At 40.2% G+C, this 21,307-nt stretch overlaps 1 protein-coding gene across 6 annotated transcripts in view; it reads right to left on the bottom strand.

Annotated features, from left to right (window-relative positions):
• Positions 1–14,726, bottom strand: part of dnm1a (dynamin 1a) — a 113,076-nt gene extending 98,350 nt beyond the window's left edge. For 3 of the 6 annotated variants that reach the window (XM_064972084.1, XM_064972082.1, XM_064972087.1), the window contains exon 1: positions 14,274–14,725. In XM_064972084.1, the coding sequence (XP_064828156.1) occupies positions 14,274–14,434 (161 nt within the window). In that variant the 5' untranslated portion in view covers positions 14,435–14,725. Of the gene's footprint in view, positions 1–14,273 lie in introns of all 6 variants that reach the window. The other 3 variants (XR_010456341.1, XM_064972086.1, XM_064972083.1) reach the window with 3 other exon arrangements.
• Between the last annotated feature and the right edge of the window lie 6,581 nt (positions 14,727–21,307).

Raw genomic sequence — 21,307 nt, forward strand, 5'->3', positions numbered from 1 at the left:
GCTGAGATTGCTTGTTGTGTCGCCATGTACACCTCCAGATTACAGTCATTGTAGTGAAAGGGCCAATCAAACGGCTCGTTCTTGGCCAATGGCACCCAGATTAAAGTAAGGGCGGGAGCCAATGAGAGTGCTGGTTGTTGGGGAGCTGTGTGTAGCCTCACAGATTAAATGTAATCCCTTTGAGCAGTGTAAAGGCAGCAAACCTATCCCCACTCTCGCTCTCTCTTTCTTTCCTCTCACTCTTTCCCTCGTCTCTACCCCTATCTTCCGCTATCTTGCTTATTTTACCCTCTCTCGGCAGAATCATTTCAAAAGCAACAAGCAATGACACAACTGCCTCTATCAGTTCTCCTAAAAACAATAGTGTGTATAAAGAATAGACAACTGTAGGTCTAGACCCACCTTCCACCAATAATAATAGGCCAACATAAATGAAACGAGGCGACAAATAAAGTGACATGCAGTAATAAATATCTCAAAGGGAAAAACAACGATCGCCAATAAATACCCAAAGTAGACTACACTTCCCAGCAGTGCTAGCCAGTGAGTAGCCCATTATCTATTCGTGTCAGTCAGGCAGTAAAGGGCTATCTATCTACAGTATATCGTCGTTCGCACAGACTAGGAATAGGATTAGAGAAAGAGAGTCGGGCCATACGACAGCCCATACTGTCCTTCTTATGTTGGGGATACAGATCATCCCTTGCATTTTGCATTCTTCACATTGTGTAATATGCTGTAATTCCGCCCTGCAATAATAATCTCTCCAATTGGACCAGTAGAGATGAATTTTTTGACTTGTCAGCAAATGAGAGGAAGCCTACGCAGCAGAAGATACCAGTTGACATATTCTAGTCAAAATGCTGCAAGCACCAGCACTCTAATAAACGTGTGCTCTCAAATTGGGTTCTCCAGGAGAGAACAGGGCAATCCACTCTGCAGTAAAGCACTTCTTTGACCTAGAACAACTGCATCAGTAGAAATTGGTGGTGATCTGAGAAATAGATATTCCTATCTTTCGATGAATAATTGATTTGGAAATCTGATGACGAGGCTCATATGTCTAGAGCAATACTTCACCTTAGAGGAAAGTACAGGCTCTGTATACCAAACAGCCAGCAACCAACCCGTGTTCATCTGATAAGGACATATAAAATAACAGGGACAAATTCAACTAATCATTTTGCAATAGCAACTGTCGGAGGCATCGCACCAAGATGTTTGTAACTGATGTCTGTTCCCACCTGTATCTTGGGTACATTAGGTCACCCTTAGCGGCGACCGTGACAGTATAACAGTGTGTGTGAGGTCTCCACTACGAGCTTTCTGGTGAATGAAGACTCATTGGTTTGTTTGTCTGGTAGGCTGAACGCCGCCTGCCTCCTGCACTCTCAATAATGAAGTTCTGTGGATGCTGTTGTCGGTTCACTGTGTGGGACAATCACTGTTCTCCACCTTGCACCTCTAAATGATACTTTATTGATACTGCCCAAATGCATGTTTTTGCAGTTTGGTTCTGACAGCAGTTTCCTTCATATTAGAAATGAGTCAATTGATTTGAAACCTGCCTTGAGGCCCTTATGCACCGTTTGATATTTTAAAGTCCTCAGGTTTCAATAGGATTCTTTATATGGGTAGACTATTACCACCAATGGATAGAATCATCCACTAATAGTGGTGGTGGTACTCCCCTATACACTGGTCTGTGATCAGATTTCTCCACCTGTCCTGTTTCTAATTATTAAAGGCTAGAAAAGGAAGCATGGGCCTGGATCAGTGCCCTAATTGCGACTTCCACCTCCACCCTGTGTATGGGCCACATGTCCCCCAACCGGCTGTCTCTGTGCCAGGGTCTGCGGGCTAAGGTAGGTCCCTGCCTTAGTAAAGGTCTAGTGTTGCTGTGCTAATTAAACATGGGAGGAGATGGAGAACGAGTGAGAGAGGGGCTAAGGGGTAGAAAAGAGGAGGGGAGGAGGAAGGACAGAGAGATTTCCGACACCTCTCATCTTCTACCCTGAAATCAGCCAATGGCTGTAAACGACAAAGGTTCCGGCATGCCAATCAGAGCCCAACAGTATTATTATAGTATTATAGTGTATTACATTTAAAAATATATACACAATATACACATATATATATATATATATATATATATATATACATTTTTATGTATTTATTTATTTTGGTTGGGGGGGTAGAACTTGGTGCTCCGGTACCGCTTGCAGTCTATGACTTGGGTGGCTGGAGCCTTTGACAAATTTTCGGGCCTTCTTCTGACACCGCCTGGTATAGTGGTTCTGGATGGCAGAGAGCTCAGCCCCAGTGATGTACTGGGCCATACGCAATACCCTTTGTAGCGCCTTACGATCGGATGCCAACCAGTTGCCATACCAAGCAGTGATGCAGCTAATCAAGACGCTCTCAATGGTGCAGCTGTAGAACTTTTTGAGGATCTAAGGGCCCATGCTTTTTTTTTCCTGAGGGGGAAGAGGCATTGTCATGCCCTCTTGATAACTGTGTTGGTGTGTCTGGACCATGATAGGTCCTTAGTGATGTGGACACGAGGAACGTGAAGACGTGGATGGGGAAGTGCTTGGCCTCCGTTTCCTGTAGTCCACTATCAGCTCTTTTGTCTTGTTGACATTGAGGGAGAGGTTGTGGACCTCCTCCCTATAGGCTGTCTCATCGTCGTTGGTGATCAGGCCTACCACGTTGTGCCGTCAGCAAACTAAATTATGGTGTTGGAGTCGTGGGCGGCCACGCAGTTGTGGGTGAACAGGAAGTACATGAGGGGACTAAGCATGCACCCCTGAGGGGCCCCCATGTTGAGGGTCAGTGTGCCTGATGTGGTGATCAGTCACAAGGATCATTCTGGACTCCAGATGTCGTGGTGGTCAGATCCAGTACCTGGTGGTTTGGGAGGGGTACGGTCCAGAGGAGCGGTGATGGGTTGCCTCGCTACTGTTATAGTCTCACTACTGTATATAGCCTCGCTACTGTTATAGTCTCACTACTGTATATAGCCTCACCACTGTTATAGCCTCACTACTGTATATAGCCTCGCTACTGTATATAGCCTCGCTACTGTTATAGTCTTACTACTGTATATAGCCAATGTGCAGGAGTACTGGTTGGTTGGGCCAATTGAGGTAGTATGTACATGAATGTATAGTTAAAGTGACTATGCATATATGATAAACAGAGAATAGCAGCAGCGTAAAAGAGGGGTTGGGGTGGGGTGACACACAATGCAAATAGTCCGGGTAACCATTTGACTACCTGTTCAGGATTACTCTATTTTAATCCTACTTTGTAACAACAAAATGTGGAAAAAGTCAAGGGGTGTGAATACTTTCTCAAGGCACTGTAAATACTCCCCCAGATTTATGTTCATTGGTTGAGAGAAAGGAAACGTATTATTGCACGAGTGAGCCCATAGGTTCATCAGTTACCCGGACTATTTGCATTGTGTGTCACCCCCCCCCCAACCCCTCTTTTACGCTGCTGCTATTCTCTGTTTATCAGGGGAGGCAGGGTAGCCTAGTGGTTAGAGCGTTGGACTAGTAACCAAAAGGTTGCAAGTTCGAATCCCTGAGCTGACAAGGTACAAATCTGTCGTTCTGCCCCTGAACAGGCAGTTAACCCACTGTTCCTAGGCCGTCATTGAAAATAAGAATTTGTTCTTAACTGACTTGCCTGGTAAAATAAATAAAAAATATATGCATAGTCACTTGCTACTTTTATAGTCACTTTAACTATACATTCATATACATACCACCTCAATTGGGCTGACCAACCAGTACTCCTGCACATTGGCTAACCGGGCTATCTGCATTGTGTCCCGCTACTCTCTGTTTATCATATATGCATAGTCACTTTAACCATATCTATATGTACATACTGCCTCAATCAGCCTGACTAACCAGTGCCTGTATATAGCCTCACAACTGTTATAGTCTCACTACTGTATATAGCCTCATTACTGTTATAATCTTACTACTGTATATAGCCTCGCTACTGTTATAGCCTCACTACTGTTATAGCCTCGCTACTGTTATAGTCTCACAACTGTATGTAGCCTCGCTACTGTTATAGTCTTACTACTGTATGTAGCCTCGCTACTGTTATAGTCTTACGACTGTATGTAGACTCGCTACTGTTATAGTCTCACTACTGTATATAGCCTCGCTACTGTTATAGTCTCACTACTGTATATAGCCTCGCTACTGTTATAGTCTCACTACTGTATATAGCCTCACTACTGTTATAGTCTTACTACTGTATATAGTCTCACTACTGTTATAGTCTTACTACTGTATATAGTCTCACTACTGTTATAGTCTCACTACTGTATATAGTCTCACTACTGTTATAGTCTTACTACTGTATATAGTCTCACTACTGTTATAGTCTCACTACTGTATATAGTCTCACTACTGTTATAGTCTTACTACTGTATATAGCCTCACTACTGTTATAGTCTTACTACTGTATATAGTCTCACTACTGTTATAGTCTCACTACTGTTATAGCCTCGCTACTGTTATAGTCTTACTACTGTATGTAGCCTCGCTACTGTTATGGTCTCACTACTGTTATAGTCTCACTACTGTTATAGCCTCATTACTGTTATAGTCTTACTACTGTATGTAGCCTCGCTACTGTATATAGCCTCGCTACTGTTATGGTCTCACTACTGTTATAGTCTCACTACTGTTATAGCCTCGCTACTGTTATAGTCTCACTACTGTATATAGCCTCATTACTGTTATAGTCTTACTACTGTATGTAGCCTCGCTACTGTATATAGCCTCGCTACTGTTATGGTCTCACTACTGTTATAGTCTCACTACTGTTATAGCCCCGCTACTGTTATAGTCTCACTACTGTATATAGCCTCGCTACTGTTTAAGTCTTACTACTGTATATAGCCTCGCTACTGTTATAGTCTCACTACTATATATAGCCTCGATACTGTTATAGTCTTGCTATTGTATATAGCCTCGCTACTGTTATAGCCTCGCTACTGTTATAGTCTTACTACTGTATGTAGCCTCGCTACTGTATATAGCCTCGCTACTGTTATAGTCTCACTACTGTTATAGCCTCGCTACTGTTATAGCCTCGCTACTGTTATAGCCTCACTACTGTTATAGCCTCGCTACTGTTATAGTCTTACTACTGTATGTAGCCTCGCTACTGTATATAGCCTCGCTACTGTATATAGCCTCGCTACTGTTATAGTCTCACTACTGTATATAGTCTCACTACTCTATATAGCCTCGCTACTGTTATAGTCTCACTACTGTAATAGTCTCACTACTCTATATAGCCTCGCTACTGTTATAGTCTCACTACTGTATATAGCCTCGCTACTGTAATAGTCTCACTACTGTTATAGCCTCGCTACTGTTATAGTCTCACAACTGTATATAGCCTCACTACTGTTATAGTCTCACTTCTGTATATAGCCTCGCTACTGTTATAGTCTCACTACTGTTATAGTCTCACTACTGTTATAGTCTCACTACTGTTATAGCCTCGCTACTGTTATAGTCTCACTACTGTATATAGCCTCACTACTGTATATAGCCTCACTACTGTTATAGTCTCACTACTGTATATAGCCTCGCTACTGTTATAGTCTCACTACTGTATATAGCCTCGCTGTTATAGTCTCACTACTGTATATAGCCTCGCTACTGTTATAGTCTTACTACTGTATATAGCCTCGCTACTGTTATAGTCTTACTACTGTATATAGCCTCTCTACTGTTATAGTCTTACTACTGTATATAGCCTCGCTACTGTTATAGTCTCACTACTGTATATAGCCTCGCTACTGTTATAGTCTTACTACTGTATATAGCCTCGCTACTGTTATAGTCTTACTACTGTATATAGCCTCTCTACTGTTATAGTCTTACTACTGTATATAGCCTCGCTACTGTTATAGTCTCACTACTGTATATAGCCTCGCTACTGTTATAGTCTTACTACTGTATATAGCCTCTCTACTGTTATAGTCTTACTACTGTATATAGCCTCGCTACTGTTATAGTCTTACTACTGTATATAGCCTCGCTACTGTTATAGTCTTACTACTGTATATAGCCTCTCTACTGTTATAGTCTTACTACTGTATATAGCCTCGCTACTGTTATAGTCTCACTACTGTATATAGCCTCGCTACTGTTATAGTCTTACTACTGTATATAGCCTCACTACTGTTATAGTCTTACTACTGTATATAGCCTCGCTACTGTTATAGTCTTACTACTGTATATAGCCTCTACTGTTATAGTCTTACTACTGTATATAGCCTCGCTACTGTTATAGTCTTACAACTGTATATAGCCTCTCTACTGTTATAGTCTTACTACTGTATATAGCCTCTCTACTGTTATAGTCTTACTACTGTATATAGCCTCGCTACTGTTATAGTCTCGCTACTGTATATAGCCTCGCTACTGTATATAGCCTCGCTACTGTATATAGCCTCGCTACTGTTATAGTCTCACTACTGTTATAGTCTCGCTACTGTATATAGCCTCGCTACTGTATATAGCCTCGCTACTGTTATAGTCTTACTACTGTATATAGCCTCGCTACTGTTATAGTCTCGCTACTGTTATAGTCTTGCTACTGTATATAGCCTCGCTACTGTTATAGTCTCACTACTGTATATAGCCTCTCTACTGTTATAGTCTCACTACTGTTATAGTCTCACTACTGTTATAGTCTCACTACTGTATTTAGCTTCGCTACTGTTATAGTCTTACTACTGTATGTAGCTTCGCTACTGTTATAGTCTTGCTACTGTTATAGCCTCACTACTGTATATAGCCTCTCTACTGTTACAGTCTTACTACTGTTATAGTCTTACTACTGTATATAGCCTCTCTACTGTTATAGTCTTACTACTGTTATAGTCTTACTACTGTATATAGGCTTTCTACTGTTATAGCCTCACTACTGTATATAGCCTCTCTACTGTTACAGTCTTACTACTGTTATAGTCTTACTACTGTATATAGCCTCACTACTGTTATAGTCTTACTACTGTATATAGTCTTACAACTGTATGTAGCTTTGCTACTGTTATAGTCTCACTACTATATATAGCCTCGATACTGTTATAGTCTTGCTATTGTATATAGCCTCGCTACTGTTATAGCCTCGCTACTGTTATAGTCTTACTACTGTATGTAGCCTCGCTACTGTATATAGCCTCGCTACTGTTATAGCCTCGCTACTGTTATAGTCTTACTACTGTATGTAGCCTCGCTACTGTATATAGCCTCGCTACTGTATATAGCCTCGCTACTGTTATAGTCTCACTACTGTATATAGTCTCACTACTCTATATAGCCTCGCTACTGTTATAGTCTCACTACTGTAATAGTCTCACTACTCTATATAGCCTCGCTACTGTTATAGTCTCACTACTGTATATAGCCTCGCTACTGTAATAGTCTCACTACTGTTATAGCCTCGCTACTGTTATAGTCTCACAACTGTATATAGCCTCACTACTGTTATAGTCTCACTTCTGTATATAGCCTCGCTACTGTTATAGTCTCACTACTGTTATAGTCTCACTACTGTTATAGTCTCACTACTGTTATAGCCTCGCTACTGTTATAGTCTCACTACTGTATATAGCCTCACTACTGTATATAGCCTCACTACTGTTATAGTCTCACTACTGTATATAGCCTCGCTACTGTTATAGTCTCACTACTGTATATAGCCTCGCTGTTATAGTCTCACTACTGTATATAGCCTCGCTACTGTTATAGTCTTACTACTGTATATAGCCTCGCTACTGTTATAGTCTTACTACTGTATATAGCCTCGCTACTGTTATAGTCTTACTACTGTATATAGCCTCTCTACTGTTATAGTCTTACTACTGTATATAGCCTCGCTACTGTTATAGTCTCACTACTGTATATAGCCTCGCTACTGTTATAGTCTTACTACTGTATATAGCCTCTCTACTGTTATAGTCTTACTACTGTATATAGCCTCGCTACTGTTATAGTCTTACTACTGTATATAGCCTCGCTACTGTTATAGTCTTACTACTGTATATAGCCTCGCTACTGTTATAGTCTTACTACTGTATATAGCCTCTCTACTGTTATAGTCTTACTACTGTATATAGCCTCGCTACTGTTATAGTCTCACTACTGTATATAGCCTCGCTACTGTTATAGTCTTACTACTGTATATAGCCTCACTACTGTTATAGTCTTACTACTGTATATAGCCTCGCTACTGTTATAGTCTTACTACTGTATATAGCCTCTCTACTGTTATAGTCTTACTACTGTATATAGCCTCGCTACTGTTATAGTCTTACTACTGTATATAGCCTCTCTACTGTTATAGTCTTACTACTGTATATAGCCTCTCTACTGTTATAGTCTTACTACTGTATATAGCCTCTCTACTGTTATAGTCTTACTACTGTATATAGCCTCGCTACTGTTATAGTCTCGCTACTGTATATAGCCTCGCTACTGTATATAGCCTCGCTACTGTATATAGCCTCGCTACTGTTATAGTCTCACTACTGTTATAGTCTCGCTACTGTATATAGCCTCGCTACTGTATATAGCCTCGCTACTGTTATAGTCTTACTACTGTATATAGCCTCGCTACTGTTATAGTCTCGCTACTGTTATAGTCTTGCTACTGTATATAGCCTCGCTACTGTTATAGTCTCACTACTGTATATAGCCTCTCTACTGTTATAGTCTCACTACTGTTATAGTCTCACTACTGTTATAGTCTCACTACTGTATTTAGCTTCGCTACTGTTATAGTCTTACTACTGTATGTAGCTTCGCTACTGTTATAGTCTTGCTACTGTTATAGCCTCACTACTGTATATAGCCTCTCTACTGTTACAGTCTTACTACTGTTATAGTCTTACTACTGTATATAGCCTCTCTACTGTTATAGTCTTACTACTGTTATAGTCTTACTACTGTATATAGGCTTTCTACTGTTATAGCCTCACTACTGTATATAGCCTCTCTACTGTTACAGTCTTACTACTGTTATAGTCTTACTACTGTATATAGCCTCACTACTGTTATAGTCTTACTACTGTATATAGTCTTACAACTGTATGTAGCTTTGCTACTTTTTTTTTTCACTGTCTTTTTTACTGTTGTTTTTATTTATTTACTTATCTATTGTTTACCTAATACCTTTTTTTCATTGTTGGTTAGAGTCTGTAAGTAAGCATTTCACTGTAAGGTCTACACCTGATGTATTCGGCGCACGTGACAAATAAACTTTGATTTGATTTGATCTACTCAAAATCATTCGTAATGTCAAAGTGGAAGAGAAATTCAAACATTTGTAAAAGAAAAGATGTGAAAAATAAAGCACTAATATACAGTATCTTGAGTATTCAACCCCCTGAGTCAATAGATGTTTGAATCACCTTTGGCAGCGATTACAACTGTGAGTCTTTCTGGGTGAGTCTATAAGAGCTTTGCACATCTGGATTGGGAAGAATTTGCCCATCCTTTTAAAAATGATTCTCTGTCAAATTGGTTGTTGATCATTAGTAGAAAACCATTTTCAGGTCTTGCCATAGATTTTCAAGCAGATTTAAGTCAAAACTGTAACTCGGCCACTTCACAGACTTCTTGGTAAGTAACTCCCACGTAGATTTGGCTTTGAGTTTTTGTCACGCCCTGGTCTGTTTCAACTGTCCCTGTGATTGTCTCCACCCCCTCCAGGTGTCGCTTATTTTCCCCAATGTATTTATCCCTGTGTTTCCTGTCTCTCTGTACCAGTTCGTCTTGTATGTTTTCCAAGTCAACCAGCCGTTTTCCTGTTCTCCTGCTTTTTGCATTCTCCTTTTTCTAGTCCTCACAGTTTTGACCCTTGCCTGTTTCTGGACTTTGTACCCACCTGCCTGACCATTCTGCCTGCCTTGACCACGAGCCTGTCTGCCACTCTGTACCTCCTGGACTCTGATCTGGTTTTGACCTTTTTGCCTGTCCACGACCATTCTCTTGCCTACTCTTTATGGATTAATAAACATGGTTAGACTCAAACCATCGGCCTCCTGTGACAGCATCTGGGTCTCGCCTTGTGTCATGATAGTTTTAGGTTATTGTCCCGCTGAAAGGTGAATTAATCTCCCAGTGTCTGGTCGAAAGCAGACTGAACCAGGTTTTCCTCTAGGATTTTCCCTGTGTTTAGCTAAATTCCGTTTATTTTTATCCTGAAACTCCCCAGTCCTTAATGATTACAAGCATACCCATAACATGATGCAGCCACCACTATCATTGAAAATATGAGGAGTAGCACTCAGTAATGCGTTGTATTTGATTTGCCCCGAACATAAGGGAAACACTTTGTATTCAGGACATAACGGGAATTGCTTTGCCACAGCTGTTATAACAACTGTTTGATGAATCGTATCATTTTACATCTGCCTGCAAGTCATCACATCGAGGAAATATTTTGAGGACTGACAAATTCTAAATAGGAAATGTGCCTCTACAGCATATCTCAATGCAATATGAACCTCAGAATTGGGATCAGCAAAATGTTAAGATTGTTGTCATGGCTGTGTAAAGTCAGTTACCAACTCTCATCACTGTTCACATCCTATATCATGTAATTATTGTTATTTTGTACCTCTTATGACAGTTGTTAAGTAAAGTGTTTACACACTTTGATAAGACTCTGTGGCCTGAGACTCTGCGTCTCCCTCTCACTCTCTCTCTTTCTCTCTCTATCCATCTCTCTGCATTTACACCGTATCATAATAACTACTTCGCTTTCTCTCTTTGCTTTAATCTCTCAGTGTTTCTACAGTTTCCTGTATAGCCAATTATGTCACCATGGGGTCAAGGGAGTGAATGGACTGACAAAACGTGGTCAGGTGGTCTCCTAGTTCTTTAGGAAACGCCAGTGCCAACAGAATGGTCCCCTGTCCACACGTCCAGACAGGCGGTGTCTCTGTCTGCATCCACACTATGAGCCACCACCATTCTACATGCTGACAGATTCTATTCAAAGTCAAAAGGATAAACAGCAAGCAGCTTAATGAAGGCCAACAGATTAGAGTAGGGCCCCAGTAGAAAGAGAGAATTAAATTATTGTGAGAGGGAGAGTAGGATTGACAGTGAGAGAGTGTGTAAACACATGTGCATTGTGCATGTGCATTGTGTATGTGTATTGTTATGTATGTATGTATGTATGTATGTATGTATGTATGTATGTATGTATGTATGTATGTATGTATGTATGTATGTATGTATGTATGTATGTATGTATGTATGTATACTACCATTCAAAAGTTTGGGATCACTTAGAAATATCCTTGTTTTTGAACGAAAAGCACATTTTTTTGTCCATTAGAATAAAATAAAATTGATCAGAAATACAGTGTAGACATTAATGTTGTAAATGACTATTGTAGCTGGAAACGGCTGATTTTTAATGGAATATCTACATAGGCGTACAGAGGCCCATTATCAGCAACCATCACTCCTGTGTTCTGATGGCACATTGTGTTAGCTCATTCAAGTTTATAATTTTAAAAGGCTAATTGATCATTAGAAAACCCTTTTGCAATTATGTTAGCACAGTTGAAAACTGTTGTTCTGATTTTAAAGAAGCAATAAAACTGGTTTTCTTTAGACTAGTTGAGTATCTGTAGCATCAACATTTGTGGGTTCGATTACAGGCTCAAAATGGCCAGAAACAAAGACCTTTCTTCTGAAACTCGTCAGTCTATTCTTGTTCTGAGAAATGAAGGCTATTTCATGCGAGAAATTACCAAGAAACTGAAGATCACATACAACGCTGTCCTCAACTGGTAGCTTCATTAAATGTACCCGCAAAACACCAGTCTCAACGTCAACAGAAAAGAGGCGACTCTGGGATGCTGGCCTTCTAGGCAGAGTTGCAAAGAAAAAGACATATCTCAGACTGGCCAATAAAATGAAAAGATTAAGATGGGCAAAAGAACACAGACACTGGACAGAGGAACTCTGCCTCTGGACGTGTGAGGCGTCTGTTTCTCTAACTAGATACTCTAATGTACTTGTCCTCTTGCTCAGTTGTGCACCAGGGCCTCCCACTCTTTCTATTCTGGTTAGAGCCAGTTTGCACTGTTCTGTGAAGGGAGTAGTACACAGCATTGTACGAGATCTTCAGTTTCTTGGCAATTTATCGCATGGAATAGCCTTCATTTCTCAGAACAAGAATAGACTGACGAGTTACAGAAGAAATTTCTGAAGAAATTTCCAGAAGAAATTCCTTTGTTTCTGGCCATTTTGAGCCTGTAATCAAACCCACAAATTCTGACGCTCCAGATACTCAACTAGTCTAAAGAAGGCCAGTTTTATTGCTTCTTTAATCAGGACAACAGTTTTCAGCTGTGCTAACATAATTGCAAAAGGGTTTTCTAATGATAATTTAGCCTTTTAAAACTATAAACTTAGATTAGCTAACACAACATGCCGTTGGAACACAGGAGTGATGGTTGCTGATAATAGGCCTCTGTACGGTTACGTAGATATTCCATTAACAAAATCTGCCGTTTCCAGCAACAATAGTCATTTACAACATTAACAATGTCTACACTGTATTTCTGATCAATTTGATCTTATTTGAATGGACAAAAAATGTGCTTTTCTTTCAAAAACAAGGACATTTCTAAGTGACCCCAAATCTTTGAAAGGTGGTGTATGTATGGGTGTATGTGTGTACGTGTGAGCAAACACAACAAGTTTGGTGTGTATGTGTGTGTGCGTGTGTGTGTGCGTGTGTATAAAAGTGTTAGAAAACAGAAAACAGCAGGGAGGGGGTGCGGCAGTCATGTGTGATTAGGAAGACCCAGGTGACGTCATTGCATCTGGTCAGGGAGAGTAGACCCGCATGATAGTACATTCTGCTAGTCAGCAGGCAATTCATTGCGTCGAGACTGCAGTATGCATCTTCATAGGCACTTACAGTATGAACTTGTCAGGATGACAATGCTGCTGAGAACACGTATAATTCATATTGACCAGGACATCCAACTGTTCCCATTGACATTACAAAGAAATGTGTAGGCTGTGTGATTTTGTCAAATAAAGCAAAGCATTGTATTGCGAAATTTGCAACAGCCAAGGGAGGCCTGACAATCAGTCAGTCACCTATCATATCGCCCGGTGCTGAGCGGGTGCACCAGCCGAGCTAAGCACTAACAGATGGATGGGGAGCCGACATCGAAGGGCTCAAAGCGACTCTCCCTTCCTTCTCCTCTCCATGCATTTTCGCAAGGTCATACTGCAGCATAGCGGGGTTGTGTCCCCGGAGAACTGTGGTTTATCCATCATCAACACCGTGACAGTCGTGACAGGGACTATGACATAATTAATGTTATGTATTCATTCACATCTCACATTAGGTGTACCCTAATCCGTAAATGACTGAAGGTCAGATACACATAATATCTATCCTCTGTGGTCTGTGTTTAGTTTATGGACGACAAAATGGCAACCCTGTCTGAGAAACAACCACACATTAGACTTTCTTGTTGGAATTGTGTGCTTACAAGGTGCCTACGAAATATTGGGCAGTGGCCTTCAATGCGCTATGCGACCTGAGCGTGGAAGAGCCCACGAGAGGATGGGGGGCAATGCATACCGTATTCAACCCAATTAAACCGGTACATTATGATGTCTTTAATCATAAGAGCTGGAAACCTCCAATATGCAATTTGTAATATCAAAGGAAATACAACATGTTGGGGGATTATTTTATATCTACTGTAAAGTTGTACTATGACAAATATTAGAATAGCACCATAGAGAAATACATAATTGGCCAATAAGGATTACAATTATTATAGATTAAGCTTAAATACAATAGTTTTATCATAGGGAGCACAAACAACAAAATCCAACGACCATTTTGGTTTGGTATTCTATTCTGGTAATGCATATAATGCAGCAATTAGCACATGAAAGGTTTTATGTAACCAAATAAGCTGTTTACGTTTATTATGCGTTGAAGAGGAGAGACTGGTGATTCAAGGCAGCAATTTCAGCAACTCGTCTAAATGTAATACATTCGATATAATTGTGAGGTTATCCAATGGATCTCAATGGCTGTAAATCAAGGGATGGGGTGGGGGGGGTAGGGTTGGGCTGGGTCTAGATAGGTGTGTAAGAACGAGTGCAGCCTAGGAGGCTTTGATCATGGAGGGATGCATATGCGTACAGAAACACAAAACCACTTACTTCCCAACGAAGTTCTCCAACACCGAGCTTTTCCCTGCACTCTGCCCGCCGACCACAGCGATTTGAGGTAGATCCAACTGGGAATTTTGACCGATAGCCGAGAAGGCATCTTGCATTTTATTCACAAGAGGAATAAGGTCTTCCATCCCCCGGTTCCCCATGATTGCAAGGGATTCGGTCGCTCCTTCTTAGTAGAAACAAATGAGGGAAAGCGTTCTCCCTCGGAACCGAGCGCTTGTCCCCCCCTTTATCACCCTTCCGTTATGAGGGTGTTTCAACGTTTGGAATCCGCCTTCTATATAAATATTGCTTGCACCCTCATTGATTACGCTTTCCCGGTGTCCCTTCTACACAGAACGCTTCTCCTCTCCTCACTCTCCGCTACAGCTATACGCAACTCTCTACCACGCAGCACCGAGGGATGATCTCTTCTTAGAATACGCTAGGGGATCCTTGCACTGACGCGCATGCACCACTCAGCGGCGATCTACCTCAACAGAATTGCGCACAAGGCTTTGTGTGCTCTCTCTTACCGCTATGCTGTAAGAAATAGAAAATACAAGCTATGTAAACATTGTATTTATAAATAGGCTATATTGATACATGTTGATACTTTGCTACATCTTAGATTAATTATGCTATGCCCATGCTGATTGTGTTTGGTGGGCTTTGTGTGGATGGCGGTGTTGATCTGTCCATGGTGCTGAAATTGTTAAACAACGTCATCTGTTCCTCAGCCTCCTAGGGGAGAGAGGGCGACATACGCTACAGACAGTCACAGTGCGCACACCGAGGAATAATAAGAGGTGCGCATCCCTGTAAAATACCGGGAGCAGGTGCACAGTTTCACCTCCGTTTTACCAGCAAGAATAAGCAATACCTACCAGGAATAAGTGACCTCGGCGATATTCCTTCAAAATAAAAGTCCCACAATAAAGACAGTAAAAACTTTTTTTGGGGTGAAAATGTGTTTAAAAAATGTTGGAAATATTAGCAGACTTTGAATTTTGGGAAAGGAAATAGTTAATAGCCGTAAAACCACAAATAATATTATAGCACTGGCAATATTGTTAACAGCAATGAGAGTAATGATTAGGCCCTACTAATCATAATCAGTAATTATGGTAACAACAGTAGGCCAAATTTAAATCACAAAACATTATTTATAATGCTACTATTATGAATAATAATATCTTATAATGATCCACTTTAGAAAACACGTTTATATCCCATTGTTCTGTCATTCAGATGTATTCAATGTTTGCATATTAAATCAATTTGTTTTATTTACAAAAATACATGTGCCACAATGGGTGCCACAAAGGAGCACTTTTGCAGGTTACAATAAAACTGAATTGCAGTGCAGCTTACATAAGATATAATAAAATGAACATAATTAAATTCAATTGTCCATGAGCCAGACCCCCAGATTTAGGCTGTCAGGCTCAATGTCTCAAAGTGATTTTGTTTTGAAGGTCTATGTCCCTAGAGTTGGAAAATGTGTGATAGCAGTGCATCAATAGCAGCTTTCTGTGTGTTATCACTCTTTCTTTCATCCCTCCATCCCATTCATTGACAAACAATGTCAGCATACAACAAGTTATTGCTCACTTGTACCTTTAATCATGTACCATTGGAAAGCTTAGAGTCACAGCAATCCATCAGACACCTTTTCAGGAATGTTCAGGTCAACAGAACTTTAACCTTTGACCTCTGGGGTATGTGATGGACATATTAAGTTTGTGCTTTTCAAATAACCAATTTCTATGTTCTTATGTTTGTGCTTTTCTAATCAAAAGCAAATCAAATCAAATGTTCATTCTCACATACGTGTTTAGCAGATGTTATTGTGGTTGTAGCAAAATGCTTCTGTTTCTAGCTCTAAAAGTGTAGTCATATCTAAAAAACAAATGTCACAACAAGCTACCATTGCTACACTGCTATCATACATTTTCCAACTCTAGGGACATGAATACTTCAAAAAAATTGTCATGTGACATGGTTGGCCCAAGTGAGCACGACCGACCCGTCTAGCTCATGGATTAAAAAGAGAAACACATTAACAAGAACATTTCACTTTAAACAACTACCCTATCTACTGTCTGTTATAAACCCTAACTAATGACTGAAGGCTTCAGTGTTAAATTGAACATACATATTGCACCGTACACAATTTTCTGTACATTATGTTCCAGTAAACGGGGGTCCATTCTACTCAGGAGCACTTCCACTTCTGTGGCCCTTTAAAGGCATTTACAGACGGTCCGCTGTGAGCGTCAAAGGTACCATTGACTTCAATGGGAGTAGGGTGGCGGATGGCAAAATGCAAGCAGTTTTGAAAGTGGCACGGTTCGTGGTGCTCGCTACCGTGATAGGCTTCAATGGGAGAAGGGCTGACCACAACCGGGACGGACGGTGCTATCCGGGTTCCTTGGGACGTCACTACAATAAACACTAACCTTAACGCCTCGCCTTACCCTAACCTTAAACATTTTACATTTCAACTTCAATGGGGTATGGATGTCCCAAGGATCCCAGATAGTAGGAACCCAATCGCGAATGCTGGTCTCTACACAAGGTAGGCAGACTTTCTCACCTCGTCCATTTACCATGGCCAACCATTTACCATTGCTGTGCGTCGTGTCACAGTTAAAGGGGGTTCGATACTACTTAGTAGCACTTCTACTTTCCAAATCCACAGATTTACACCCCAAGCAGTGTAGCGGCTCATTCTGCAGCCCTTGAAGAATGGCAAATCAGACTCTTTTCCTGCAGTCAAATTACCTAGTGGCCTCATCGGTGGAATGTTCTTAATCATTTATAAACATTGTTTTTTTAAACCTGCCAAAAATCTGGTGTTTCTGTCAAACATGATTTGTTGTATTTCAGTCTTCTGTGTTGTATATAAAGTGTAATATTGGGATGCAAACAAAAAATGGAATACATTTCAACTCTGTATCTGAAATAGCCCACGTTAACATATGTAGCTTAAGAAAAAAGGTTCATGAAATCAATCATTTGCTAGTAACAGATGACATTCATATTCTGACAATCTCTGAAACTCACTTAGATAATAGCTTTGATGATACAGTGGAAGCAATACATGGTTATAACATATACAAAAATGCCAAAGGTGGAGGTATTACCGTTTACATTCAGAACCACATTTCTGTAAAGCTTAGAGAGGATCTCATGTGAAATACTATTGAAGTAATATGGCTACAGGTTCATCTGCCTCACCAAAAGCCCATTCAGGTTAGAAGCTGCTATATATGACCAAGTGCTAACAGTCATTATCTGGATAACATGTGTGAAATGCTTGATAATGTATGTGATATCAACAGAGAGGTATATTTTCGGGGTGATTTAAATATTGACTGGCTTTCATCAAGCTGCCCACTCAAAAAAAAGCTCAACACTGTAACTAGTACCTGCAACCTGGTACAGGTTAATTTATCAGTCAACCTACCGGTGTAGTTACAAGCAGTACAGGAATGAAATCATCAACATGTATTGATCACATCTTTACTAATTCTGCAGAAATGTGCTTTAAAGCGGTATCCAGATCCATCAGATGTAGCGATCACAATATAGTGGCCATATCTAGGAATACCAAAGCTCCAAAGGCTGGGCCTAATATAGTGTATGTTGTTGATGAAAATAATATGTGTTGGTCTGTGGTGTGTAATGAGGAGCAATCAGAAACTGCACTTGAAACATTTATGAAATTGCATATTCCAGTTACAAATAAGCATGCACCCATTAAGAAAATGACTGTAAAAACTGTTAAATCCCGGTGGAAAGATGAGGAATTGAAAAAATGTATTGTTGAGAGGGATGAGACATTCTTTTTATTTTTTTTATTTTATTTTTTACCTTTATTTAACCAGGCAAGTCAGTTAAGAACAAATTCTTATTTTCAATGACGGCCTGGGAACAGTGGGTTAACTGCCTGTTCAGGAACGACAGATTTGTACCTTGTCAGCTCGGGGGTTTGAACTCACAACCTTCCGGTTACTAGTCCCCAACGCTCTAACCACTAGGCTACTCTGCCGCCCCGACATAAGAAATGGCAAATAAGTTGAGTTGCACAACAGATTGGAAAACGTACTGCAAATGTAAAAATCATGTGACTAAACTGAATAAAAAAAGAAGAAACTATACTATGAAACAAAGATAAATGACATAAATAATAATAGTAAAAAGCTTTGGAGCACCTTAAATGACATTTTGGGCAAAAATGCAAACTCAGCTCCATCATTCATTGAATCAGATGGCAATTCATCACAAAACCCACTGACATTGCCAATTACTTTAATGACTAGCGAACTAAAGTATGACATGCCAGCAACAAATGCTGACACTACACACATCCAAGTATAACTGATGAAATGATGAAAGACAAGCATTGTAATTTTGAATTCCCTAAAGTGAGTGTGGAAGAGGTGGGAAAAGTGTTGTTGTCTATCAACGATGACAAGCCACTTAGTCTGACAACTTTACTGAGAAAATTACTGAGGATAATAGCGGATGATATTGCCACTCCTATTGAATCTAAGCATACTAGAAAGTGTTTTCCCTCAGGCCTGGAGGTAGGCAAAAGTAATTCCGCTACCCAAGAATAGTAAAGCTCCATTTACTGGCTCAACTAGCGAACCAATCAGCCTGTTACCAACCCTTAGTAAAGTTTTTTATTTTTATTTTGTTTGTCCAGATACAATGCTATTTTACTGTAAACAAATTGACAACAGACTTCCAGCACACGTATAGGGAATAACATTCAACAACTACAGCACCTACAGTACACAAATGACTGATGATTGGCTGAGAGAAATTGATGATAAAAAGATTGTGGGAGCTGTTTTGTTAGACTTTAGTGTTGCTTTTGACATTATTGATCATAGTCTACTGATGGAGAAACGTATCTGTTATGGTTTTGTACCCCCTGTTATTTTGTGGATAAAGATTTACCTGTCTAACAGAACACAGAGGGTGTTCTTTAATGGAAGCCTCTCTAACATAATCCAGGTAGAATCAGGAATTTCCCAGGGCAGCTGTCTAGGCCCCTTATTTTTGTCAATCTTTACTAATGACATGCCACTGGCCTTGAGAAAGCCAGTGTCTGTCTCTATGTATGTGGATGACAGCACTATACATGTCAGTTACTACAGCGAGTGAAATCACTGCAACACTTAACAAAGAGCTGCAGTTAGTTTCAGAATGAGTGGCAGAGAATAAGTTAGTCCTAAATATGAAATCATTCAATAAACCATAAACCTCAACTAAATCTTGTAATACATAATATGAAAATATAGTAAGTCGAGGTGAATAAACTTTTTGGAATAACCTGCTTGGATTGTAAACTGCTTGGATTGTAAACTGTCATGATCAAAACACATTGATACAACAGTAGCTAAGATGGGGAGACATCTGTCCATAATAAAACGCTATTCTGCCTTCTTAACAATACTATCAATAAGGCAGGTACTACAGGCTCTAGTTTTGTCACACCTGGACTACTGTTCAGTCATTTTTGTTACTAAAGCACATTATACCACCCACCACTGCGACCTGTATGCTCTAGTCGGCTGGCCCCCTTTATTTATTTACTTTTCTGCTCTTTTGCACACCAATATCTCTACCTGTACATGACCATCTGATAATTTATCACTCCAGTGTTAATCTGCAAAATTGTAATTATTCGCCTACCTCGTCATGCCTTTTGCACACAATGTATATAGACTCTCTCCTTTTTCTACTGTGTTATTGACTTGTTAATTGTTTACTCCATGTGTAACTCTGTGTTGTCTGTTCACACTGCTATGCTTTATCTTGGCCAGGTCGCAGTTGCAAATGAGAACTTATTCTCAACTAGCCTACCTGGTTAAATAAAGGTGAAAAAAAGTGGTTAGGTGCTGGCCCTTAAATGTACATGGAGAGCTAAGAGTAACAATATGCATGTAAATCTCTCATGGCTCAAAGTAGAAGAGAGATTGACTTCATCACTACTTGTTTTCGTAAGAAGTGTTGACATGCTGAATGCACTGAGGTGTCTGTTTAAACTACTAGCACACAGATTGGACACCCATGCATACCCCACAAGACATGCCACCAAAGGTCTATTCACAGTCCCCAAGTCAAGAACCGACTATGGGAGGTGCACAGTACTACATAGACCCATGGCTACATGGAACTCTATTCCACATCAGGTAACTGATGCAAGCAGTAGAATCAGATTTTAAAAACAGATAACAATACACCTTATGGAACAGCGGGGACTGTGAGAACACACACACACACCCACACAGGCAGACACACATAGACATGATGAGACACACTCTACACACACGTACATATGGATGTTGTATTGTAAGTATACGATGGTGGAGCAGTGACCTGAGGGAACACACTAAATGTATTGGGGAAAGTGTTTTGAAATGTAATGTCATGTAATATTTTAAATTGTATATAAATGCCTTAATGTTGCAGGACCCCAGGAAGAGTAGACGCTGTCTTGCCAGGAACCAATGGGGATCCTTAATCAATACAAATACAAATGGTACAGGTGTCTTATTTTTTAAAGCATAACCAGGTGTGTGAGGCGTATACTTTGGTTTCAAAGTAGATTTGTTTAAAACTACCAAGAAACACTGTCTGACCCTGACTGAGCCCACTGCAGTAAAATATTATTATATTATTATTATTCAGGGGCACTTCTGCTTTCCAAATCCACAGACTTTACACCCCCAGCAGTGTGTAAACATACATGCTACAAATCCTACCCTGTTGGGCTAATTGCTGTTCAAGGTAACCTTTGACCTTCTGAAATGTCTCTTATTTCAAAGATGAGATCTTTCCTATTCTTGCCATAAACCACTGCCTTGTTATTACAAATTAGAAAATCAAGACTGTGAATATAAAGTAGCTCATTTTCTAAGAAATTAACAAGAAGCAAAGTCCTCTAAATGAGCAGTAACATGCTGGGGATTTGGATTTTGGATTTGAAAAGCAGAATTGCTCCTGAGTAGAACGGA

Source organism: Oncorhynchus masou, chromosome 8 (assembly GCF_036934945.1).
Source record: "Oncorhynchus masou masou isolate Uvic2021 chromosome 8, UVic_Omas_1.1, whole genome shotgun sequence".
Classification (NCBI taxonomy): Eukaryota; Metazoa; Chordata; class Actinopteri; order Salmoniformes; family Salmonidae; genus Oncorhynchus; species Oncorhynchus masou.